Genomic DNA, 27,589 nt, shown 5'->3' with positions numbered 1-27,589 from the left:
TGTTACATTTTTTTTATTTATTTATGGTGAGCATTAATGAGACATCAGCATTACCCTTTACCTCATCAAATGTTCTTGTTTCCATGGGGATAAAATCATTACACTTCTTTATCTCTAAGCTAACTCCACTTCAGATGTGTATGTGTGTGTGTGTGTGTGTGTGTGTGTGTGTGTGTGTGTGTGTGTGTGTGTATTACCTGGAGCCAGGTGTCGATTTGAATGGTCTTGATGCCTTCCACCAGGGCTTCATTCACTTCAGGCCAATGACCATAGTCAAACCAAAGAGTCAGAACCCTGAGCAGAGAACAAACAGACAAAGACTTAAATCGTAATCTTTTCTTACCTGCTTATTAAGGACAATGAAATGAAGTGCGATCACAGTCACCCACTAGAGGTCCTCCTACCCCCACACACCAAATCTGCCGAGTGACCCTGAACATGGGTGCTGCTCGTTTGCTGGGATCACTCGTCCAGCTTGCGTTAGAGTAATTTAACTGACCTGAGTGTGTCCTGCAGGTTATTTCCTCTGGACAGGGAAATGGAGCGGAAGAAACCCTGAACAGCAGGAACTGTGTACAAGAGCAACGTCTTGGAGAGGTCCTGTGGAGAGACACAACAGACAGAGTTTTCATGCATGACAAAACGAGAAAAGCCCCATTAGAGAGGACGCTCAGAATTTATAATTTTACTATTACTGAGGAGAAAAAAGATTAAGCACAACTGAAATGAAAGTATTAGAAGATATGTGTACGAGAAGCAGAGACTTGATGCTTTTATGAGAAGTATGTGCATAATGGGATTTGTAGTTGTTCAATAGAGTTAATGTGTTGAAAAAATTTGATTGTACAAGGTATGTAGCTATGAGTGGGCTGAAACACGGCATGGTCGACACAGACAGTGTAGTTATGACGTGCAGGTATCCTAACTAAACATTTCTGCCTTGGTTGGACTGGGAGCGCTGGGAGAGAAGAGAGCATTGAATGACTGATGTGGATGGATGTGAAGAAGGTTTCATTCTCTGTGGCTCTCACCTCATTGACCTTTTTCTGCCCCGGCGAGGGCACGGGACTGTGGTCAGTGCTGTCGACCTCGCTGTCGCTGTTGCTGGCTTCGCTATTGGCGCTGGCACCGCTGGCGTGCCTCAGCTTCTTCTTCTCGTCGCGTCCTTGGTTCTGGTGTTTGTAGTGCAGCACCGCCTCGAAATTCATCACCGCCCAGGCATGCCAGGCCTGTCGAGAGAGGGCACAGACTGGGTGAAACTGGATTTCTAAGAGGTGGTAACGGGAAATGACTTCCACGTTTGTTCATGATGTAATTTTTCCAGTTTGCTGAGGGACAGATATCTCCCCAGGGGCTGTAATTTTTCTGATCCAAACATATGAGTTTGATGTTTGCTGTGTTATGCAACCAGCTATTTAAGGGGTGTGTGTGTGTGGGTCTAGTGGCATCCTTGAAGCCTGCAGCACAGGCATGGGAAAGAGATACTCTCAGCTCTTCCATCACCTTATATCTCTGATGCATCAGAAGAACCACAACAAGTATAACAATCTATTAAGAAAAACACATGAGCTGTGCACAGTCAAAAAAACAAACAACCATTTTATGGCACGTTTGCTTTAATGGCAATAAAACGGGGTCTAAAGTTTTCCAGGTGACACGCCGGTGTCAGGGCAAGCTCCGGCTGACACAGCTGGGATTTTATTGCGGCCAGAGAGAAGTCAGAAGTGAAAGGTTAGGGCTGAGAGGGATGAACTGACCTTGTACCAGTTGCGGTCATGCTCAGTGGAATGGCTGTAATACTGCAAAACCTTGGGGATGGTGCTCTCGTTGATCCCCTGCAGACTGAGCTGCCACTCACCCAGCTTCAGGAAACATCTACATGGAGGAAAGGGAGAAACAGAAAGACAAAAGACGGCATGAAATTGAGTTTATTACTTAAATAACAGCTTTTTTCCCAGTCAAGATATCATTTCTCCATTTCTAATTTAGTTACAGAAAAAAACAGGTGTAGCATAGATTATTAGCCTCATTTAAAGCAACATTATCCAACAATTTTACCTTAAAATAACAGCTTCAAAATCATTTTGATGGTACACTGATTTGTAATAGGGAACCGGTGCCTCTCTCATTCCTAATCTTCCCTGTCTGTTCTTGCACTATGTAACTCAGGTTGAACGGGTACGATCTACAGCGGGCACTATGTCACACCCCACCGACCTCGGCTCCTCAGCTAGCCATAAGAAAAAGCTAGCTCAGTATTGAAGGTGAGGAGACTAGCTCCTACAATCTACATTTTTAGCTGCTGTGGGTTCAGATGTTTTCAGTCAATCAGATTAGCCACAGTCGACAGCGTGGTTTGTGGTGAGATGTAGATTTTCTGTCAGGTGTCTGAGGGATTGATATGCTTTGTTTTCGGTACATGAGCTGTTAGCTTCTCGGGCTACGCCACTTCCAGTACCTTTAACCACTCGGACTCAGAGCCCAACAGAATTTAATGCTCCAGCGTCCTGTAATTACCACTTGTGTCTGCAGAGGCCGCTGCAGCCAGCCTTTTACTTTCACACTGGAAACATTAAAAAATTAAAATAAAATAATAACTTTGTGGCATTAAAAAGAAAAAAAACTAAACTTTTTCAACACCATAAAAGTTAGTGAGGTCAGATGTCAATGCTGTTATAGAAGCTCTGCAGTGACAGTTAATCCAATAAATACATGACTACATGCGAAACAAATGCACTTCTGGGACAAGCCACAAAGACACATCATGAGTTTACGATCCCGCTTATGTTGTCATTGCTTATAAAGACTCGATAGTGACATTAAGCACACCCGAGGGCGGTTTATTAAAAAGGAGTGAGATAATGCTACTAGACTTGAAAAATCAGTTCAGAATTCGTCCCAAGTATCGGGACCGAAGGCAGCAGAGCATTCGGCTGTTGAAAGTTTTTGGGATCAAATCCGGAGATTTTCAATTATCTGAAACAATTTCAACCTGACAGTGAGCTCTGTGGCATCCCAGGGGGGGGGGGCTGAGCTCTATCCATCACCCTCAGGAACACAGATGCTTCGAGGCAAATAGTCTAACTAGTTGCGTTTGGCAGGTCCAAGACGTATAATTCAGATACAACTGCAGAGAAACTGGCAAAGCGTTGTACTGTCGACCCATCCATCAGCTGAATATTGTTTGCAGAGCACCTCCAACAAATTGTCTTTCAGGATTATGTAATTTCCGCTGAGCGCTTTTCCATGCGAGTGCACACTTTGGGTTTCTGCACGTCCAAGCCAAACTGTTTCCGTGAGCGGTTAACAGGTCGAGCTTTTGGGGAAAGAGGTGGGAGGAGGATGGGGTTTTTGCGGACACTGGAACAACCTGTTTATTTAGACAGGCTCACCGATCTTAAGTAAAGTAACAGTGAAATTACAGTGGAATCTTTGGAGAGAGTGGAGGCGTCCATGTGATTGCGTGTGCCTGACTGAGCAGACCAGGTGTGCTCCATACCACACAGCCAATCTGCATTCACCAAAGTGTGTCTGGAGAGAACCCGTCGTGACTGACATTATACAGGTGTTGTTCCCGCAACATGCATTCTTCAGATGGCCGGAGTCGCTGTCGGGAAGACGCACAAATGAAAAAAAAAAGCCCCTTCTGCCCGTTGTCACGCTCATGTGTTGTCATACATGATTTATGAGATGGGAGGGTGCACATGACTGGTGTATGTTTGTGCACAACGGTGTGATTTACTGCACATAGGATTATACCTGTCTGCTCCTATGTGACACAATGCAGTGCAGTCAAATTCTCAGTCAAAGTAAAGTCAGTTATTCTCTCTCCTGCCCTGGCAAGCTGCTGACCTTCAGTCCTAAAGGAGAGAGCTTCAGATATTACACTTTAAATGTGTCGATGAGCTCACAAGAGCCTGCAAACTACTTTTTAAGTAATTTCAAGCTAAATACAAAACTTTCTGTTTTCTAATTTTCTAAATCGGCGTCTGAAAACACATGATAATTATTATATATTTTAAGTTTTGTGCTGACAACAGTTTGAGCAGTCTCCACACTGCATCTGTTCCCGTAGTGAGGTGAGGTAATGACAGTGTGAAGGTGCCAAGTCTGCACCAGGACAATCAGAAGACGATCACAACACCCACTGGGAGAGGAGACGCACCCGGTGATGTCCCGTAGGCATGGTGCCATGTTTGGTTTGTGACACAGTGCATTCAGAAAGTATTCAGTTACACAACACTTGTGTCAATGTGATATTTCAATTTTTCATTTGAATAAATTTGCAGAAATGTCTCAAATTTTGTTTTGGCTTTGTCATTGCGGGGGATTGAGTGTAGACTGATGAGGGGGAAAGGATAAATGATTTTAGCATGAGGCTGCAACATAACAAAATAACAAAAAAAGTGAAGGTGTCTAAATACCTTCTGAATGCCCTGTAAGTAGCTGCGTGGTGCGAAACGCCAAAGGGGATCATTTTATTGAGAAGACTTGAGGTGAGAAATTCAGACAATCCAGCCAGCTTTGAAAAAGACCGGAGGATGCCAATCGACTAGTAAAAGCTGCTCATGGAAAAGAGGCAGAATGCACTGCACTTGACCTCGTGTGTTGACAACAGGATGGCAAAATACATGAGGTTACTTTTTCCCTGACTCAGCATGTTGCTTTGGGTTTTCTCCATTGTGCTAAAGAGGGTGTTAAAAAAGCACATAATGACACATTGGCATTACTTTTGGTGAGTTTGACTAACTGCGGATTAACTTTCCCTCTCAACAGTTTCAGCTCGTTACAGCTGATATTTGTGCATGAAGGCAGTGGCTCTCAAACTTGTGACACAAAGTTTGACCAGATTTTTGTTTTTAGATGGGTTTTTTTTTTTTTAGATGGAATTATAGTGAAAACGAATTATTCATCGTTTTGCTCGGGCCCCCAGGAACCCCGCTCAAGGACACCTGCAGTTAAATGTTTATTTTGAACTAATTAAAGTGAAAATATCTTCTGGAATTATATTTGGATTTTGGGCCTTCGCTCAATAAAACTGAAAAGGTCTGGAAGAGTGTGTAGACATTTGAAATTCTCCATAATCCATTCGATAATGTGATGAATCACAGTAGGAGAAGCACAGGTGTTTGGTAATAACACTAACGCTGGCTCCCATTCTTTTTTCATGACGGTGTGACCGTGAGCCAGCGTGAACAACATCCTGAAACTGAAGCGGCTAAATGGAGTTCAGCCATCGTTCGTTTTATTTTTCACATTTGTGCTTTTCCTCTTGTCGAAATGTGTTCTGTGAAAAGGGGCTCATTAGATGGTGAACTGCTGCTGCTACTGTGTTTCCAGTAAGGAGACAGACCTGGCCATCAGTTTGTGGACCTCCTGCTTGTGCTGCTGGTCCTCGGCCGCGATGGCGTGCTGGGCCTGCTGCTGCATCCCTTGCACAAAGTGCTGCATGTGCTGAAAGGCATCGATCTGGAGAGGCATGAAACAGATACGGCTTGGTGTCAGTCAGAGAAATAGATTTGTCCGCTTTGTACCTGAAATCACTCTGAATCCAAACAAGCATGTGATTTGTGATCGACAGTGAGCTATAGTTGGCACAATTGTTTTTTATAAATTTGAGATGTATTCCACAGCCTTCCTCTGACACATCATAAGTATTCTACGAAGTCAGTGTTACTGGACTCACCAATGGCTCACAGGGGAAAATCCTGCAACTCCATCTGCCCAGGACACTTCTGCTGTCACGGTTTAAATGTTTTTCATACTTGGAACTTGTTGCATCTTTATCTAAGTAAAGTAAAGGCAGTCTGTACTACACGCAACACCACTTGCACAGATTTGTGATATTAACCACAGCTGAGAAAATGAGAAACTCACTTATGCTGAAATGACCTTGGAAAATAAGTTATTTGAATTATTTGACTGAGTCAGATCCTGTTCACTGAAGTACGACAAATCATCTAACCGGAGCAGATGACCCATTACTGTGTGGTTTTCAATCAGTAACACTCCAGTCATGGCAAGTATGATGAGTAACAGACAGAGCTGTTATTCCATACTGTTCTAAAGCCCCCGAAACAGTAGATCGGTCCTTTCGAGGTGTGTGTGTGTATTTTTATTTTCTGATTTGTCTGGTGAGTAGCACTGGCAACAGGACTGCTTATGCTCACACTTACCTAAGCCCCCTAATGAGACCTGCACTATGGAGCCACAAACATTATTCAACACCTGGTAATAAATGTGGGTGTGTTTATGTGTGTTTGGCGGGTGTATATACTGCATGTGAAAGTTGTGTGTGTGTGTGTGTGTGTGTGTGTGTGTGTGTGGGTGGAAGAGGGGGGTGGGTAAAAATGGCAAACAGCAGAGACGTTCCATCTCGAGCTGCTCTGGTGACACGTGGTGTGAAACATACAGTATACCGTCAGGTCACCGCTGCTGCTAGTTGGCAAGCGTCTCTTGTGCCGGATTCTGAATAAATACATTTCTTCTCTTCAAAGCGAAGCTTACTTCACCCACTGTTGCCATGGATACAAAAGATTAACATCAACATTAATCTAGTTGATTTTACTGACCAAGTCAGACTGAAACCTTACATAACACCGAGTTATATTAGTCAGTCTCCGCAGCCATCACAGTAATTAATGCAAATTCAACCAAACGCTGCACGACCTGTGAGTGTTCGCAATTTATTAAACACTAACTCTGTCCAAACAGAACATCATCCAGGATCCAGGAAATCAAATTCAGTAAAATCTGACTTCACTCACAAGTGAGTTCAATTCCTTTTTTTTTTTAACAGATGTAGTTTGTTGGTGTTGATGTTTCTCGGGGCTGCAACATTTAATTAATTAGCTGTTTATGTCACTAATGTGCGTGCCGGTAATTGAAGCGCTTCCTTTCTGGCCTCTTTGAACCTCTTGATTGTTGCCTCATGTTGCAATAAAAACATCCACATAAAAGTGATAAGCATCAGACATATTTATAAGCTTGCATGTTGCTTTTTGCTATCCAGCCTGAACAAGTGCTTCCTGTATGATGACTAACAGAAAACAAAATGTATAATGTATGTGAAATGTATAAAAAAAAAAAAACAAACAAATGTCTGAATTACAAAGCATCAACAGCCTGTTTGCTCCTACCTTGCGGGTACTCTTCCACATGTACTTCATGTAAGCGTAGGTGACGTGTGGGTGGGCTGTGGGCAGCGGGTGATCAAGTTGTTTGGAGGGGTCGACACCCAGAAGGAGCACCAGGGTCTTATGGGCCAGTGCCTGAAGGGATGAAGAGAGCAACAGAGGTGAAAGGTCAAATGAATGGTCAGAAGGGTTTTACAATTCAAGAAGATCCCAGGGGGCGAGGATGACAACTACCCCCCCCCCCCCCCCCCCCCAAAAGACGATAAAGAGCTTGATTACATGTCGACCTTTATATTTCTTTAGGAATGAGTCACGAAACAGTAAGTATGTAGGATGATGGGAATAAGAACATTTTAAAAGACAGAAACAGGAAAAAAAAAGAGAGGGGCAAAAAGCCTAACCTCACCACTCCACACAAGGTATACTCTAAGTCTTAGTGGGGTCATTTTTTCCAACCCCTCGTAATGACATTTCCTGCTGTTTGACGTTGGCCAATCACATCTCTTTTTGCAGTTACATCACTGTTGGTGATTCTGTCATCCTGTGCGCGCTTAAATACAACAACAATGTGCAGATAGAAAAACTGGCTTCCCTTGGAATAAATTAGAATAACAGTATATATATATATATATATATATATATATATAAAGGGTGGAAAATTGCGCCGCTTTAATTGAGAAGATATGTGGTTTCAGGTTTCTAAACAGTGTGATTGAGAGTGCTGCGCTACTTTCATCAGCGCCAACTTAAAACAGGTTGAAAATGAAGTTTAATTTCATGGCCGGGATTCATGGTTGCACTTAACTACGTCTGAGCTCAACTTCCCTTTTCCCTTTGACGAGACTTATTTAATCAACTCTTGATTTATTCCTCCTGAATGTTATGGCATTACAATTAATTAGAGTATGCATGATCAGAGTCAGACATGAGGATACTAAGGAGGCCTTGGACGGATGTCATACTATACTGCATTGGTGTCTGTTTGTTATAGTGTAGTAGATTTCCAGAAGTAGTTGCAAGTTTTCTTAAATGCTATACGATAGCACTCGACACTGTGGCTAAAGCAACATCCTGTTTAAAACACGGGTCTCGTTTTTGTGGCCTTTCACTGAATGCACTGACCAGACGTCCACTCTTGCCACAGAGGCTGGCGTACTTCAGCCAAGTCCTCATGTCCTCGTGGGGGCTGATGACCAGTGATCGGACCATCAGGATCCTCTGCCAGTCCTCCACAATCCGCTGACAACCCTGGAGGAGAATAGAAAATAAAAACAGCGGGTTAAACTGCGTACTCTTTTGTTAGCCGCTTCAAAGAGAGGCACCTCGTCGTTAAACTCAAGAGAAAGAGCAACACGTGAGAGACCGGTCAAGTTGAAACCCTAGGGGGTACTATTACTACCAGTGGTCCCTGTCTTCAACATGCCCGCACACGTGAGCACAGGTTCACGTGCCAGAGAAAAAAATAAAAACATACAGTTCTTTTTTTTGGATACATCTGTAAAGACCATTAGCTGACGATCTCTATCAGATATTCTCTTAACCCCAACCTCATGATCATGATATAACACAGAGCCGCTGAGGCAGGCAGCACAAACACGACACTAATCCGCTCTGTATGATTTGAATTTAAGACATATATATATATATACCGGGGGGTTGGAGAATAATGATTTCATAAGAAAGGACACTGATGTAAGTTGATTGTAATTACACTGCTGCAAGGGTTTGTCGTATTACGCTGAATGGCAACAAACAACACAACTAATTTCAACTAGCTTCAAAAAATAATTCAACCCATCTTTGCGTCTGATGTGGGGATTTCATAGTCCTTGTTCTCCCCCCTCTAACTTTTCCTTAGAAGGCAATAGTGTGTTGGGGCAAGCTGTTGAAATGCTGAGGCTGGAATTAAATACCACAGTTTCGGAAGAAGGCTTAACATGATGGGATAAGGGGATGAGCGCAGGTTGAATCTGGCAAGAGCCAAAGCTGATGATCACAACGACTAGGACAGTTTAGTCTGGGGTTTTAACAACAAGAAATTACTGACATTTTTGTGCTGAGAAGTTATAAGAAGCCAAATTATCCAGTTCATCCATCTTGAATGAATGGAACAACAGTGTGTCATTGGGGGCATCAGGCGGTCTGAGGCACGTACCGCGTAACCTCCCTCGTTCTTTCTGCCCTCATTTGCCCTTATCGTAAACTACCAGTCAAGGGCTTTAGTGCACCCTTTCCTTTTACCCGTTTTTATTGAAATGTAAGTTGTTCAAGTCCAGTGAATAACCTTAAATGGTACAAAGAACCGAAAAGTCATGTAAATTTCAAGAAAAAAGAATTGGGTTAAATTACTGCTTTTCTGCAGAAGTTAAAGTAAATGAAAGTCCCTCCAGTGTTTATTGATTACTTACAATCAATGTCTGTACAAAAGCATTGCATGGAGAATATTGCACTACTGAACTGCAGGGAGTAGTAATGTATATTGTGCTTGTATAACAGTGTGTGTGTGTGTGTGTGTGTGTGTGTGTGTGTGTGTGTGTGTGTACAATGCCACAAATGTGTCGGGCTGTTGAATGAGTTTTCCTAAAAAATCTCCAATTATATATTTGATCCATGATTTAATTTCAGTACGGAGATATTAAACTGTGTAAATGTCACTGTGTAAAATAATGTTCAACCCCCAGTTGATCCCACAAAAGACAGGGGTGCAGCGTTTTCATTCAGCCTTCGCCATACCTCTGCTACTTTGATGAGGAAGACTGTCGGAGGAACAAAGACGGGGTAAAGGACAGTGACTCCCTGACAGATGTGTGAGGTCAGCCTCCAATAAATCACTATAGAAGGAAGGAACCTGTCAGGTGTTGCAGCCCCAGCTTTGGTGCTGCCATTATGGGCCCTGTGTGTTTGCTCAAGAAGACCCTTCTTCATCCCAAATACCCCCCCCCCCCCCCCCCAACCAACCAACCAACCTACCTCCATCTTTTATGAATGGAAAAAGTCAAGATGATCAAGAGTATCTTTGTTTTACTGCACAACGATCTGGCTGTGTGTATAACGCTTTCCATTCAGCACCCAAGCTAATTTTAGAGAAACCTTTGAAATGTCACAAGGAAATTGGTTCATGCATTTTGACAGCTCGGTAAAACCAGTCATCACAGAAACAGCTCAGCGCTGATGAGAACAACAGGTCTTTGTGCTGATTAATATCAAGCCTTTTAATGTATAGGCAAAAACAAATACTTCACAAAACTATAATTCACCAACTAATGGTTAAACTTTTGTTTGAGTCTCTGTCATCATCATCAAAATAATTTTTTTTTTTTTTTTTGCTACTAATGCTTTTTCAATTTAATTAAAATGCAAATGCAAACAATGGACTGTTGCTCATTTTCAGCTAATTGGCTGGAATTAATTCACATTCACACTCCTCATCTGTTTCTAGAAAACAGCAATCTCTCTGTTTGGTCTCCTTGTTTGGTTTTATGAAAAAATAATTATATAATAAGCCATTTTGTTGAGCTCTAAATAATAATAATCTTTCTCCTATATTATCATTTTATTTGTGCAGACAGAGACAATGCCATATTTATGTTGGATTATTTCTTCACTGTGACATTCTGCAGTGGAATAAGAAGAATAAGACTTTTTGCAGTCAGTGCTGTATTCAACAGTTTTTCAACTTTGATTTTGAAAAAAGTATAAAGGAGCAGTTCACGACAGCACATGCAGTTTTCGGATAGATAAAATCTTGCTGAGCTGTGAGCAAAGTAAAGGATGACGCTGGTTTTTGTTTGTTTTTTTTTGGGGGGTTTTGAGGAATGCCGACAGGGACTTAGAGTAAGAAGCATTATACTGTACACGCTGTGTTCAGTTCAGTTTGATACAGCATGTATAATGTGGAGAGTCAGGAATGGTGCACAACAGATCAAAAGTTATTAGTTCATCTGCACGACTTAAATTCTTCCCTCACGGAGCACATGCAATGCCGGGGACTTTTCGAATCATCACATTTTGATTCAGCTGTAAAATGTCCAACATGGAAAAGATGAACTTGAACAGTATTATCTTGGATCAGATGGCATTCGTCTCAAATTCCAAAGCTTTGGCTGACGGCAAACATTTGTAAACCACTTGTGGATATGTGGTTCTTGCACACATCCTCCTGTCTCACTTAACAGCGTGTACAAAGCTGTAATTCACAATTAATAATGATAATAATAGTAATTACAATCAGTCTGGGGAAACAGAAGGAGCCTGGATAGGTTTACATGCTACGTTGCACAATATATTCGTTTTGGCAATGGCGAGTTTGATCAAAAGTGATTGTGTGTGTGTAGCTGTGTTTTGGAAAGGTCAGTCCTCATGACCCCGGGTAACTAACGACTGTATGTGCCAGCTCTCACTCATGGTCAGGACCTCCAAGTCGATAACCAAAACAATCAGGACACAGGGGCAAGTGGCTGAAATGAGTTTCTTAGAAAAGTGTGGCTCGTATCTGATTTCACTTTCACAACATGTACCTCTTGTTTTTTCAACTGCAGACATCACAAGCTTCAAGTTAAGTGGAAGGAAACAAGCAATCAGCAGTTTACACTGACCTCCTCTGCCACTAGTGTTGTCTACATACACACACACACACACATATATAAATATATATATATTTATATACACAACCTGCTACAAACACCCAGAATCTAATGTGAAAGGCTGCTGCCTACTGTAATCACAGGGCAACAACAACATTTAGCTCATTAGAATATAAGAAAAGTGACAAGGCACTTGAACACAGTCGAGTGGATAGTGTGCTAATAACCATAGATTCTTAAAACAATTATTGATTCTCTTTCTCTGTTAATGTCACTACAATTCTGAGGTTGTGAATGTGAATTTCTGGCCTGGAGAGATTGTAGCAGGTGGAGCATATTTTTGACTTTGAAGTATAAATAACCTTTTACCTGAGCAAAAGATGATTAAACTTTTTCAACTGTCCCTTGAAATTACTTTAAATTTTAGACATAAACACACAAACACACAAGACGGTGAAGCCATACTGAGGTATTAGCATGTGTCTTCCACAGTGTGTATGGTGCATGGCTTGTAATGTTTCCCATTAGTTACAGTAGCCTTTCCAACATCTGCTTTACATCGTATCTGTAGTTGAGTTTGTGTGTGCGTGCGTGTCCATACATCATGTGCTTTACTTACCTGAAGCCTCTCCCACCATGTTTCCCTGATGATGTCCCTCCTCTCTGGCACCAGCTTGTACTGGATCACCTCCTCCAGCTCTGACAGCATCTGGCAAGATACCATGGCCTGGAAAACAAACAAACAAACAAACAAACAAACAAACAAACAAACAAACAAACAAACACACACACACACACACACACACACACACACACACACGCACACGCACACGCACACGCACACGCACACACGCACACGCACACGCGCACACGCACGCGCACACGCACACACACACGCATTATTATATCATAGTTCAAAATTGCGCGGATGAGGCAGTAGCCCCTTCTGTGCAATGTAAAAGCATCATTAAAGCCTGTAAATTAACCGACTGGAGCTTCTTGTGAGGCATCTGCCAGAAAAAGGTCGGTTATCTGCATTTTGATGGCTTTGTGTACGTCTGACATTTGAAACAGCCTCTAAAATCTAGATGTCAACTGAAGTGTGTCGGCTGTCAGTCTTCATGGTGGACAGCTGCGGTATTTTGTAAATCAAAATCAACTAGGATCAAATGGCTTTTCATGATCGACATCTGTATGAGAGGGACACTGCAGCCTCTGGTTTGAAATGTTTCTTGTATAATTCCATGTAAATAGATGATAAAATAAAATCGGAGCTTGGCGCAGCGGAGAAACTGTAAATATTTATGATTTTGACTTTTAAAACTGGGAAAGTGCAGAGACTTAAATTTTTATAAATCATCACTTTAATAAAAAGATTTTTTGTTGCTGTGGCATAATCCTTGTGCACATGAACTCCATGAAAAATGAGACGATCGATGAAGCCAGAGGTTGAATATTTTTGGCGTTCTCGAAGGAAAACTTACCCCATAAGCTCGACTGTAGCTCTCTCCAGCCATGGCCGTCAGCTCAGCATCCAGGAGGTCTCTTGCTTTGTCAATACACTACATATAAAACAAACACATTTACAGAGTCATCTTACATTTTTATGAAATCTGTGGGTTTTATTATCACACATAAATATAACAATGACACATTAACAAGAGTTCCTTCAATAACCCAAATGCTGCAGATTTGGCCTCAACACAAACGTTTTCTTTCTGTTTTTATACATTGATCTTCTTTTTACTCGTCTGCCTAAATGTGCAGCTTCTGAATTCACTGTAAATCCTCGACAGCGGTTAAACACTGGTTGAACCCATGACTTTAGCCAACAAGCAGCGATAATGTGAACTCCTCATTAACGTAAGGACAGCATGACCCCAAGATGCTCCTCGCATCACGGCGAGCCGAGGCTGAACAAAAACACTTTGTACAAATGAACAAAGGCACCTCATTGCCTGATGTTCACACCCTTTTGCTGCCAACAGTGACACATTAGTGCTACCAGGACCAAAATGCCTGCTTGTATAGCAAAATGATTTGATGCACCGCTGAGCGCCAAGTGTTTTATGAGCAGAGGTAAATGAACTGTTGAGAGCAACAGAGTGAAAGTTATGTAACAATGGTTGTGGATGTCAAATGCATCTTTAAAAATTTTAAAATTGGAGAGCGATAAAGAAGGATTCAAAACGGGGACTGTTAGTCATGGTTTCCCGTAATGACCGTGATGCAAATTCTGACACGACCAAGTGTCAGAGCACAGTCACGCATCAATAATCTTTTTCCTACCTTCCTGTTCTTTTGGGACTGATACTGCCTATTATTAACTCATTTGTTCCCTGAATTTTTTTTTTTTTTTCCTGCCAGGACAACACTTCTCCAAATTCAATGACACTGCACACATTCCATCACCAGCGAGAACTGAGGGGTGGAAAAACAGTAACGGAGAAAGACCAGATCAAGTGCAGCAAAAGGGGGACAAACAAGGACACAAGTACTGTTGGCGGAGAGTCTACAGACGTCTCGGGCTTCTACAGCCAATGTTTTAGGGGACCTGTTATTAGTGGGAGGGTAAAATGAGGGAGGATGACTGAGGAAGTTCTCTGAGGCCAGGACACACAGCTGTTTCAGACCCACTCCCACCAATTATTTTTTTCGTGGGGAGGGAGAGAAGGAATGGCGTGCCAAAACACCTCTTCAGGCATGCACAACAAGAGGAGGGGTTGTGGGAGGGCGGTTAGGACAAGGTGACAATGAGGCTGCTTCTTTACAGCCTCCACTCAGTTATGGTCCTGTTTACTCCTGAATTACTGAGCGGGGGCCTCATTGGAAATGTGCAGTCCAGACGACTCCTGATAAATGCAGTGTCTGGCTTCTGGAAGCAAAAACAAACCATGACCCAATTTCCCATTCTCTTACATAAAGGTTACACTTATGTACGTACATAGGGTTAACTCCAGGGATATTACTTTATCATTACAGTGCGGGTGCGAAGGCCTCTGTCTATGTGAATGGTTCAGACCGAATCAACCACCGCAGGAAACTCAACACAAAACCCAAACATGACTGAAGTCAGAGGGAGGGTTCTGGTTAGTGAAAACCATGAGACACTTAACAAATCAGACACACTCTGGAGGACTGGATACATCATGAATCTTGGCACAGCAGACTGCTTTACTAGGGGGATGGTGGTGGGGGGGGGGGGGGGGGGGGGGGTAAGACCGCCATGTCTACACATCATCGCTGCAACAGACCAAACACTGAGATTTATAAAGCAAAGAAACCCAAAACCTTTCACACATATACGCACGCCGAGGCTCCTGCAGCACGTCTGGTTGTTGGGGGGGATATACGGGGAGGAAAGGAACAGCCCTATGGAATCAAAAGGACTCAAGTTCGAGGATTACCAACCACATCCGGAAGACTAGACTGAGCTCATGTTGACATTTAAGCTTTCACCCTCACGCCATCTGCTTTTAATTCCTCCTCGTTCATTGCGAGTGGCCTCATTGTCAGCAAGAGTCAAAAGCCTGCTTTCCCTATTCAGCTGATGCAGAGTCCTATAGGTCACACCTGGACTCAATCTCCAAATTAGAGGGTGGGGGGGCACACAGAGCAAGTCTCTAGCGCTTTGTGGTAAAAAAGGGGACTTGGAGGATGAGTCCAGGGAAATTGGAGGAGCAGGTGTTTACTGTTGTCGGTGCTGGAGCCCGTGTTTGCTAGACGTGCTGGCATCCAACTTGAACAAATCCATTTCCAAGGAGCATGAGCTCATCCATGACCCCCCCCCCCCAACCTTCATCAAATGAGGAAAACACCACCCTGACCTCCGCCAGACCTTGTTGACAGGCGGACAGGAGGGGAACGGACTCTTTATTTGTTTTAAGGCTGAATGCTGGGATGATTTACAATTTCAAGAGTTGCGTAACATTTCCACACCAAAAGCTACCCACACTGTGTAAAAAAATAAATAAATAAAAAGAAACTGGTACATTTTATTTCTCTTAATAAAAAGCCTACGCTGATGGTGGAATCTGATCCTGACTGGAATAGCTGTAAAGCCGTTTTTAATGTTTCTTTACAGTGTTAGTTTCCAATGATTTGAGCTTTTCATACCTTGCTGTAAAGACTAATGAAACTTCCAGAAGCCGTGAGGCTAGGGTAATTCCCATGTGGCATGTCCTTATGAGATGTTTTTGAAAAATTATAGACCTTTAATGTACACTGAGCGGGGGAGGGAATGTGCTCCATCGGGAGTAATTGTGAGTGATGATGTAACCCACCTGCTGGGCCAATGAGAAGAGGTCCTGATGCAGGGCTAGCACTGCTCTATAAAAAGCGCCATCGTGCGTGTCTCTTGGGATCATACATGTGTACTCCTCCATGCTGTCCCAGTGCCCTGGAGAAGCAGAGAATCAGGTAAAGACACAAAGACAAGACATTTAACTGTGGATGTCCTACAACCTAACTACTGAAGACCGGAGCAGATTGATGACAACAAAAGAAGGGCAGCGTCTTCAGCTGGACGGGCCTGATGGTCGGGTACGGTCTCAGGAGTTTACAACTGAGTTTGGAAAGTCTAAGCCACAGACCACAAACCTCCGAGGTTGCTTCTGCAGTGTGGTCCCTGCTTTTCTCCACCATTGCACGTTACGATATGTCAATGTTGTGACTGGATACCATTCCCATCTGGTTGTGAGAGTGAGAACTGGCAGGAGCCGCTACTGTTTTCATTGCTGCTCGGTTTGATTGCATTGTTGCATGGTCTAAATGCTCCGTGCTCAGGCCTTTTCATTAATCTCTCCTGAATGTTACTGCAGTATATTGTCCATTATTAGCATCTTCTTCTAATTACTGTTTAGTTAATATGTGATATGAAGTAACGGAGTGGTTACCTAGACCCCAGGCGGCAGCAGCAGCCATACGAGCCATCTTGGCCTGGGTTTCCTCGCTCACCAGCGTCCACTCCTCGCAGCACTGCTGGTGCAACTGGCCCCTGTAAAACATTAACCACAGGCTTCACATGGAAGAAAAGGCAAATCCAGATCTGTTCAGCACCCTGTTCAGAATTATGACTTCAGTGACGTCCCACGACATGTTCACAGTAATGACTTCACATATTCAGAAACTGATCTGATCATCAGGTTTCCATGTTGATCAGGTATCAAGGTGCATAGAGGATTATTGAATACACTGTCTGCACAATGGCTACATGGAGTGCTAGGAAGCCACTTGATCATAGGAATGCAAAAGCATCCTTGAATTATGCTCTTTGATTCCATCTGCAACGATCTGCATATCACACAGCGTCTTTGAGCTGCCTGAAGAACTGTCGACATTTTACAGCCGAATAAAAAGCACACATTCAGTAAATGGAAGAATACTCTGTAGAACTTGATGAAGCTGGACAACAGAGGAGTGACCGACATGAATTTATAACCACAGTTACACAGTGTTGATCAAAAAATTGCTTTAACTTCACGGCTTTTACAAATCGCCTAAAGTGATGCTGATGTTCTGGTTTTTATCCTCGACAGAAACAAAAGTTCTCCCGAAGTCCATGTTCTAATTATAATACATACACGCCAAGGCACTGAATTTTCTTTTCCTGTGCCAAAGAACAACAAATCATTCCTCAGAACAGCAAAGCACATCTGGCCAAGGATAAGAAGGGAACTGACTGAGATAAGACTTGCTTCTATTACATCTGCCAGTATTTATTTCTTCATTTGTTCTTAAAAGATGAACATCTTAAATCAGTGCAACGTCCCTCAACGTTCTAATAATGTCAAGCATCCCAGCAAAAAAGATGGATGTTCCTGTTGGGGTCATGTGCACCTAACCAAGACTAATTCCTCATTTACAAAAATCAGTACTGCATTGTCCAGGAGATCAAACTCACGGCATGTGTTTTACAGGCAGGATGCTGGAGCGAGCTTCGACGAGAGAGAGAGAGAGAGAGAGAGAGAGAGAGAGAGAGAGAGAGAGAGAGAGAGAGAGAGAGAGAGAGAGAGAGAGAGAGAGAGAGAGAGAGAGGGAGGGGCAGACGGAGAAAAAGACAGAGGCAGATTTGGAAGTCAGTGAAGTGAAGCCCTTCTCCAGCTGCCAGGCTATCAAATAACACGAAGGCAACAAGTACAAAAAGCTCCGGTACACCGGGCGCATGGGTGTCACAGCAGACAAACACAAAGTCCAGTGGAAGGAGGAACTAGACTTATTTTATGAGTCAGCAGACAATCTTTCACATCTTTGGAATTTCAATTGAAAAGGTGCTAAAATAAATCCTGTGCATTAAAAAAAAGAGAGATAGAGCAAAGTGTGGAGGTTTTAAAGGCCCCCCAAACTACACACACCACTGCTCCACTCACACAGGTGTGTTCACTCGTGGCTGATCGGACATCTCCATCACTTCCGTTTTTTCTCGTAGCTCTTCGAGGACAAACTCCACGTGCTAATGAAAGTTTTAAAGGTGTATATATATATATTTTGTTTTTCCACAGCAGATATTTGGATTTTTCATCGCGGGGAAAAAGCACAGGTGAAAACACATTGGCTCAAACCCGTCAAGGGTGCAGCCTTCACCCGGCACGCAGAATATCAGGACCCTGGAACGAGCTCAATCAGATGGAATGCAGTCGTTTTTACTTTTAATGTTATCAATTACACCTGAGCTTTTCCTGCTTTGACATGCCAACAATATCTGCTGTGAAAAAGGTCTATTACACCTTTGCTATTTTTTATTACTATAAGAGATTTTGGTGACATCCCATAATTCCCAGCACATCTCCAACCAACTGCCACCTGAAAAGACCCTGACAATTGTAACTAATACACTCGCATCACACCGTGAGACCGTAACTAGTGCTGGATACCGGGAATTGACATCCTGGTATTTTGCAGTAAATTCTTACCAAAATCTTTTCCATGAACAAATACCTGCAGGGTCCCACAATTTTTTAGCATCCATGCAGTTACATCCTGAAGTCTGAACTATAAACAGCACGCACTGAAACAAAGAAGCCTTCTCCAACGTCCAACTCTGAAATGCTGTTATTTTAGTCATATTATTTTTCATGCTTATTTTCCCTTTGTGGCAAAATATTTTTTTTTTTTAATATGCCGACTGCAAAATTTGAACATTAAAGGCTTTGCAATCCAATAAGTGGCTTCATCAGAAACACCGGGCCACCGTCCCCGGGAGCGCGGCGTGCAAAGAATGGATGCACGTTGGAGTCTGAGGTGCCAATCATCAGCTTTAAAGTATAAAACAGCTGCGGTAATCAGCAGCTTGATATGTGAGTTTTAAGAGAACTGTTAAGAACTGACAAACTATTCAAACTTCCAACATCAAGTGTTTATATTTTTAAGATAAAGTATGATGATGGACATTTTTAGACTAAAGATTCTTTCGAAGATGTGCAGCTGCTCTCCAAGAGAGTCCGTTTGACTGTCAGAGCATTAAGTGCATGTTAACAATCTCTCTCACCAGTTTGGGATTAACACACAGAGGACCTGTACAATACCCCCTTTAACTTACCAGAGAACAATGTGTTCTCTTAAGTCTGATCTCATGACCCTCTCCACTGTTACATCATCTCCAAACCTTACCCATCACAACACACAGACATAAACACACAAACCCCCTCTCTAGCTGAATCATTTTTTCTTATAAAATCACTGAATCACTTTCTTGTGAAATGAATCACGGTGTATACAACAATGGCACGAGGACAGCAGGTTACATAAGCAAATTAACATCTGTTCGGCGTCATGGGTTCTGTGACGATTCCACATATTTTGATCCTTCGGACATCTTGTGACTTTCTTTTTCCGTAAAAAAAATGCTCTTTGAAGGTGAGCGGTTGTTACGGGGTTGAGCCTCAGCCGTGGTGAGGTTTCGTTGGAGTGGCAGCGCCTCTTACTGGTGTTGGATGCCTGCTCGTGCATTTCCTGGTAAAATTACATTGGTTGACTCAGAGAAACTGTTTTCTCCCTTTTCGCTCTGTCATCAAAGGCCCTAATGTCAGGACTCATTAGGAGGAGGCTGCCTAGGCACGACTAACAAATAAGAAAGTGGGAGATTCAAGAGCTCACAGTCTGCAACCTCGGACGCTGTCTCTATCCATTAGAGCCAAGGTCAGGCACTGAAGAACCCAGTGTGCTCTTTATTCCATCACTTCAGTGAATCACATTCATATCAAGGAGCCCAGGGCACACGGTGTCAGACAAAAAAAAAAACTTATGGTAAATTGAATACAGTCAGCAAACATTACAAACAGTGAGTCTACCATCAGTGTTTATATATGAAACCATGTATCAATGAATCTGCGACCTGAAGGCAGAGACACTCATTCGAATGAGTCGACTAGACTCACAACAGATATGACTAATGACATACCATTCTCCCAGGGCCTCTAAGCAGCGCATCCTGCCCAGGATGAGCTCTGGATCCTCTTTGTTCAAGTCGATCTTCTTGTCGTATGACACCAGGGCATCTTCCCACTCATGCAGCTTCTCATACCAGGTGGCTTGGATTTCCTGGTGGAAAAAAAAAAAAAAGAAAAAGAAAGAAAGAAAGATGAAACAGCAACCATGTAACCTGGACTTTTTCCTCTTTCATCACATCGCCAAAATATGTTGTTTTTTTATCTTATTTCATTATCTTGACCATTTGACAATTTAATGAATTGATTTTAGAGCGGGCAAAGAGTTTTTGAACTGCACTCCACGTCGATTTACAATCAGACTTCCACAGCTCACTTTCATTATAATATTGCATGGCTGATTGGAGATTTATTCAATCAATCAATCAGTCAATCAATCAATCAATCAATCCTGGAGCTGTCACATCTAAACGTTGACCTTGTGTAAACTGTCTATTATTATATATTATCTGTTTTACAATCTGTGTTTTTATATTGTTCTTGTACTGTTTTCTCATTATGCTTTTTACTTCGATTTTTTATTCTTCTCTTATTTCTCTTAGACACATTGAATGACCTCTGTGTATGATAACGTGCTCTACTAAAACATGACTTTGCCTTTTTTAGGAGACATCAACCTATGATAAAACACACATAAACATATATATATTTCTTACAACCTTTTTTAACTGATGATTTCTGACTGGTGTACTAAACAGGGAAACCTTACATCCGCCCACAGTAAAGCTTTCCAAATGGTCCCCTCATAAACAAGGTTCCTGGAAGTGCACAGTGAAACTGTTTTTACTGAGTCTTTTCACTTTTACCGTGTTTTTACAGAGAAGCATAAATGCAGTTCACAAAGGCAAAAGGAAAGGACCTTTACCATGCGAGTCCTAATGGCTGGGAAACACTTTTGTCTGGACTTTCGGGCTGAAACTAAACCTGTCGTAAAATCAACTGAATGCTTTCTATTAGGAAATACGATATTTAGTTTGTCTCTAAAACACAGCCCTGTTTTTCCCACCACTGAGTGAATACATTAAGTTCGTCAACACCAGCCAAGCTCTTGAATTTGGATTTGTGACAACTGCAGATCGTGGGGGAAAAAGTAAAAACATTGAGTATTGGTAACTCTGTTTGCTAATGGATATTTGTTTTTTACTGTTAGGGCACAAGATGCCATAAATCTTACATTTGTACACCACACAGCAGCGTTTCATTTTAACTTTCTTTCCGATATGGCTGCTTTATGCATTTTGTTTATGAGGTTAGTTAAAATTGTGAAAGTTGGAAATTGTTATCATGTTTTTTTGTCTTTATATCTATTTTCTTTATGTTGGAGTTTGATATAAATATATGGTATTGAAGCTTTTTCTTTTTTTAAAAGAATAAATGACATTTATCATGTTCATTCTAATGAAGTAATACCAAACACCAAAATGCAAAAGAATGGCTATTTTACATGTTTTATTAATTGGTGGTGACAGTTGAGTTCTGTGGCATGGTGGAATAAGCTACATCAGGTTTTAGCTAGACACAATACTTTTTAATAGTATGAATTACTTAGTGGTATGAATTAAATACAGGTAATTACTAGGTTTTGGTCTCAAGCTAGAAAAGGATGAAATAACACAAGTCTATTTAACCAGAACCATTCAGTGAGACTGGTGTGGTCTGTTCTGCTGTGGTTAAGCTCATGATTGGTGTTGAATTTAAAAGCCTGTCCAGTCCATCCCTACAAAAAACAAACAAGAACCACAGTGATGCATTTTTTGGTAAAAGGGAGAGACGAATCAGAAGAGAAAAATGCTCTGTTCCTCTTATGTAACTGATGTGGAAAGTCTGTGCGAGGGTGTCCAATGCATGTCTACTGCTAAAACAGTAATTTCATATCTGGACCGGGTCCATCTACAGAGAACATGAAGCACTTAGGAGTTTTCAATAATATCAGACAGGTGGAGTCCTCGACATGACCAGAAAACATTAGCTAAAAAACCCCCAAAAAACCAATTCTGACCTTCAGGAATGACATATTCTGTGGTTTTCAACTTGGCCTATCCAAAGTCACAAAGGGACTTCAAGTAAATGAAGCTATTTAGGGACCTTATAAACCGCTCGCCATTAAGAAAGAATTACCGTTTGTATTTTTTGGTATGGAGCATTAAATCCTCTTACCACTTGGGAAAAAAAATCACAAAGTAAACCCAAGTAGTTTCTGAAAAAAACAGATCAGAGAGACATAAAAGGTGTGCAAATATGTAATAAAAAATCCTCACATCCTGTCAATTGGATGATAAAGTCCATAATTCTGCTCCTTGCCCCCCCGACTACTGAACAGCATAGCAGATGGTTTTCCACGTGATGCACATTAAGAACAGGGTGTTCTTGGGGGTATGTGTCTCAAATGACCCTTATCCCCATGTTAAACTGTGTGTATGGAGATGAGATATCCGGGGAAGGAGTGTACGCAGACAAGAGACCACATACAATACAAAGGTCTCAGTCGGTGCAAAATGAAATACAAACAAGTTTGAAAATCGAGTTTAAAGACTTATCAAATGTAAAGATAAAGCAATGTGGTTTGTACTTTTATAAGGATGAATATTTCAACAACTGCAGCAATCATTTTCTACTGTGTCCTGTAGAATTAGCACAATGTTACACATGCATACTACAAGGTATTCATCTGCTTGAATGTATTTGATTGGTTGGTGTAGCGTGTTGTCAAATGGCAAAAGTTGACCCAGTTTTAACATTTTTGATGAAAGATCCTGTTTTGGTTTTCTTGATTTTTTTTTTTTGAACTTTGTTTTTTTGTTTTTGGCAAGATCCTTCAGCAGCAGCACCCCTGCTGTGCTAGTGTGCTGTTATGACTGAATGAAGACAGGAGTTTATGTCCCAGTGTCAGTCTAAATACAACCAAATATGTGGTTTCCCTTTTTTTGGGAGAAAGAGAAAAGAGCACTCACCAGCTCCCCAAAATGTTTCATGGCGTACTCCAGCACCCCGGACGCAGCTTCTGGCTGCTGCAGTTTATTGTTGATGCTGCAAGACAAGACAAAAACAGAGACAAGACAAGCTTTAGCACAGCAACATCTGGAAAACTATATTTGGGGAGCTCTATAGTTCAGTATGTGGACAACGTATAGATGCAGGTAGCAATGAGACCATCCCAGAGGTCCAACTATCTCACCGTACATACACAGAATGTCTACAATGGCTACCTTACGAGTACAAGCTGAAAATGATGTTCTGTAGTTACAAGATGTTACGGTTATTAGCAACATCCTCTTCGTGAGTGTTTATACACAGCAGGTGCTGACTGTATGACAGATGTGTGACCTTTTCTGGGAGGAAACTTTGAATGTGTTGACATACAGTGGCTTCAGAGAGCATTCAGACCCTGTGTTGTAGATTTCATTTTAAATGGATGGAGAAATGCTATTTTCAATTCATTTTCAATCAGTCTACACTCAATATCCCGCGATGACAAATTATGTCCAATCAATTCAATTCAAATCAAAGCAAAGAGGATACAACTGACCACATTTTGGAGGGCAGCAACAAAGGGTCTGAATATTTTGTAAATAAGAGATTTCTGTTTTTAATAAATTTGCAAAAAAGAAAAATCTCAAAAATTGCTGGAGCTGCAATTTCTTTTGATAAGGTAAAATGTGTCACAATAACAAACCATAAATAAAGCATTGTGGTGCTACAGAGATGCCCCCCAGCCAAGGGAACATAAACTTGTTTGGCAAAAGCCGCAACAAAAAATAAAATCACATCATCATCACTTTTATGTTTTTTTTTTCCAGTGAAAATGAAATGCAAAAATTATCATTCCAACTGTGATCGTTACTCATATCGCAATCTGTCAGTATAATTGTAATATGTCTTTTTTTGCATTTTGTTCAGCCAAAAGGCAATTTTATCCATTTAAAAATAAAGTATGAAGGGGTGTCGACACCAGGGGCTTCACCAGGCCGATGAACCATGAGGAATCAGTAGTGTAGAGACAGGGTCGTGATCTCTCACCAGCTTCCCAACCACAAACACTGAGACTGTTATGATACAGACCCAAGCCAGTGGAAACACTGACACTGAACCCTGGGTTTCTCCGGTGTTAGGTGAGAAGTGTGTCCCTGTGTGCATATGTGTGTGTGTGTGTGTCCATATTCCCTCAAGAAAAGTAATTCACCCAACGCTCTGAGGTAATGTTTCCGGTCAACTCAGAAACCTGCCTCAATGCATTTTTGGTAATGTGAAATAAATGTTTCCTCTTTCAGCAAATGTGTGTTTTGTGAAAAGTAAACGCAGCTATTGACATTTGTCACACTCATCCGACAAATGATGCGTCATCTGTCAAGACGCCACAAATTTCCCTTTGTACACCCTCCACTCACCCGCACTGCCACCACATCTGGAAACACTCATACGAACCACGGGTCTATTATATTTCCTCAACTGCAAAACCCGTGTGCAGCCACGGGAAATTCATCTGTAAAATGTAGCGTTTGAAGAGCACTGGTATGCAGTGGAGTTCCTGAGGACAGCGGGCAAAAGCTGATGAGGGATACTTGAGCATATACGTCAGAAACCTGGATTGATACAGGGTAAAGGCCAGAGATGTGTGATGAAATGGCACAGCGAGTGGTCGTGCCAAAGCGTAGCAGGCCTCTGGTGCAGACCTGCATGGTGACAGGTAAAATAACAAGTCATCACAACAGCAGGGAGTCTTGTGTGTAGTTGGAAACAAGAGGACAATCAACGGCACTTGTTGTCAATGCAAGTAAAATGTAACTGTTTCTGCAGTTTGGTGTCTTCAGGAAAGAATTTTCTGCAACTTCAGATGCAGAAATCCCCTCTCTGCCTCCTGATACCAAGTCTGTGCTGATGCAATAGCAGTGCTCTGTTTCCTTTTTCAACTGATCTTTTTTCTGTGTGAGAAAACACTTTTTTTATGCCTTTATTATAGTAGCAGTGAGAGAGAGTGGAGATGACATGCAGCAAAGGGCCACGGGTCGGATTCGAACCCGGGCCGCTGCAGATCGGACTGAGTATGTGTTGTGACAGGTGAGCCACCGAGGCGCCCCCATAATACCATTACTAAATGCACACGTTCACACACCAGCACTTCATAAACAGGACACTTTTTAAAGACAAAGAGAGGACACACGGATCTGGATCCTGTGTTTTGGATTGTTGTCTATATGTAGAACATTTACAGACATTCCGGGAAGCTACAGACACTGACACAACAGTGACGCCTTGTATCTTGTAATCAAACACAGATTATAGTATGTGCATACCATATGAAAGTATTATGTTACTAAATTACAGGTACTGGTCAATAACAGTCCTGCTGAGGTACTGGAGTGCTCCTAAAATGAAATTGCATTACACTCTTCAGAACTAAGATCTAAGCTCTACCACAATCCACAAACAGCGATCTTGTGTGTGACAGTGCATATTATCCTTTCACACACTCCAGCATTTGAAGTAATTTTTCAGAGGACACTGGTGTAAACAGATGACGGAGAGCGTAAGATTTAAGGACCTGAAGGAAATCAAATGAGACAGAGTGTGACTGCCTAACATGAGAACGTGAGCTCATTTCAGTAAATAAGCATTTGTCTGCGTCTCTCACGGGGCTTGATAGAGCGCCCTGCACTGTTTCAGCAACCAATTAAATAATTATCGCACAGTCTTCAATAAACACAACTACCATCCATTATTCAGACTAACGCTGACGATATCACACGGCTATGTTCTGTATACTTGGCCGTTTAAATTGAGCTTACAAATTACTACCCGTGGTCAAACAATCAATTTTTTTAAAGCAGCGAATGAAGAGAAAAACTGCAAAGGCCTCCATGTCCCACCACACACAAGCTGACGAGGTATGCTAAAGCCGCCCAGATGTGGTTTTATCTGAGGAGACAAATCAGAATAAGGGCTTTCTCTCCTCTGGACCCTGGAGATTTCATTGTCCCTCAGCTGAAGCCATCTGGCTGCCAGCTCCGAGCACACACAGTCTAAACACATCCAGATGACAAGGCTCACGTAACGTTCCCCTCAAGTAAAAACTCCATCAAACTATTAGCAAGCAGAAAAACTTCTTCAGACCACTGCCGAGCCTTTCTCTGGTGCACAGCTACAGGTATCACTTCCCAACTGGAACATTCCTGTGACTTGTTCCTCTGAGGCACGGAGAAGTCGCTGAAAATACTTTTTTTTTTTTTAATCAGCTGTAAAACTGCCGTGATTTATTATAGTTTGCCGTGAAATTTAGTTAATGCGCCGTGTGTCCTGAATCAGATTCCTTTTGAGATTTAATTCGAAACCTCGAGCAAATGAGGTTAACATGCGGTTCTTTTCCACAATAGTTCAGGAGGGAAGATCCTTTGACAGCACTCTTTAAATGCATGAGATCAGCCTGTCGACTCTGTAATGTAAACAAGGCTAAATAGCTGAAGAGCAAATTAAACGACACATTTTACACGACAAATCCAGACCCTACACCTACATTGGCCGTACCTTCAGCCAAATACAGAAAGAACAGTTTTGTCTTTCTGCTTACTTTATGACTAGGAATTTTTATTGCCTCTTGTATTACAAAAGCAGAGCACTGCACCATTGCTATTCAAATATCTCTTACCAGAGGCATAATTTCATCAGAAATGCTGACTGAATCTTTCAGCGGGGGCCTACGTTCAGGCATGCTGCTAAATTCAACACAGGGAGAAACAAATCATTCCACTCACATTTGCTCAAGAGTGTAAGTCAAATGATTTATCGCATTGCAAACCCTAAAGCCGCGTGTGTACATTAGGTTTTGATTAATCTAATACGTTGAGGCATGATTACCTTGGGTCAGAAAGCACCGAGAGGGAGCAGAGATGTATATTTTTTCTACAGACGATGAGTAAAGTTTAACGGAGGAAGAAAATCCCCTCCACTCAAATAAAATAATCCACAATCCCCCATCTCAACTATTCTAAAGTGGCTTGGATTTTTCATTGAGAGGAGAGATCGTGTTAATATTTCCCCCCACAGAGGGTAAAGATGTATGAGAAGCTCAGAGAGAGAGAGAGAGAGAGAGAGAGGGGAAAAATCGGACCTCACTACTTTACCTAATCTAACCTAATTAAGATGATATCCACTTGATCCTTACTGATTTTTGGGCTCTGTGCTTGCCAAGTGCTGACTCCTTAACATTGAACATAATAACATCAAAATAGGAATGGCTTTCTAAACTCTGTTCATGGATGGGCTGATTCAAAGTCGGATGAGTTACTTTATAATGCTGTAAACATATTTGTAAGTTTGGGATATTTGCTGAAATTTTACGACTCTGTCGCGTGGAAAGATGTAAATGCAATGACTTAGTTCTTGTTGTAAGTTTCCAGCAGTGCAGTTACTATCATGACTTTCCTGCAGGTCT

General features: G+C 41.9%; 1 protein-coding gene across 2 annotated transcripts in view; it reads right to left on the bottom strand.

The window, feature by feature from the left end:
• mtor (mechanistic target of rapamycin kinase) overlaps window positions 1-27,589 on the bottom strand; it is an 81,709-nt gene that overhangs the window by 11,998 nt on the left and 42,122 nt on the right. For both annotated transcript variants that reach the window (XM_056384417.1, XM_056384418.1), the window contains exons 29-41: window positions 23,115-23,190; window positions 20,118-20,257; window positions 16,615-16,715; window positions 16,003-16,118; window positions 13,204-13,281; window positions 12,339-12,446; window positions 8,259-8,384; window positions 7,140-7,271; window positions 5,354-5,469; window positions 1,758-1,875; window positions 1,032-1,229; window positions 500-600; window positions 198-294 (exon numbers count right to left, since the gene is read on the bottom strand). In XM_056384417.1, the coding sequence (XP_056240392.1) occupies window positions 198-294; window positions 500-600; window positions 1,032-1,229; window positions 1,758-1,875; window positions 5,354-5,469; window positions 7,140-7,271; window positions 8,259-8,384; window positions 12,339-12,446; window positions 13,204-13,281; window positions 16,003-16,118; window positions 16,615-16,715; window positions 20,118-20,257; window positions 23,115-23,190 (1,507 nt within the window). The remainder of the gene's footprint in view (window positions 1-197; window positions 295-499; window positions 601-1,031; window positions 1,230-1,757; window positions 1,876-5,353; window positions 5,470-7,139; window positions 7,272-8,258; window positions 8,385-12,338; window positions 12,447-13,203; window positions 13,282-16,002; window positions 16,119-16,614; window positions 16,716-20,117; window positions 20,258-23,114; window positions 23,191-27,589) is intronic.

The sequence above is a fragment of the Seriola aureovittata genome, chromosome 9 (genome assembly GCF_021018895.1).
Source record: "Seriola aureovittata isolate HTS-2021-v1 ecotype China chromosome 9, ASM2101889v1, whole genome shotgun sequence".
Taxonomy (NCBI): domain Eukaryota; kingdom Metazoa; phylum Chordata; class Actinopteri; order Carangiformes; family Carangidae; genus Seriola; species Seriola aureovittata.
The sequence above is the reverse complement of the archived record's forward strand: the minus strand, read 5'-3'. Positions and strand labels throughout refer to the sequence as shown.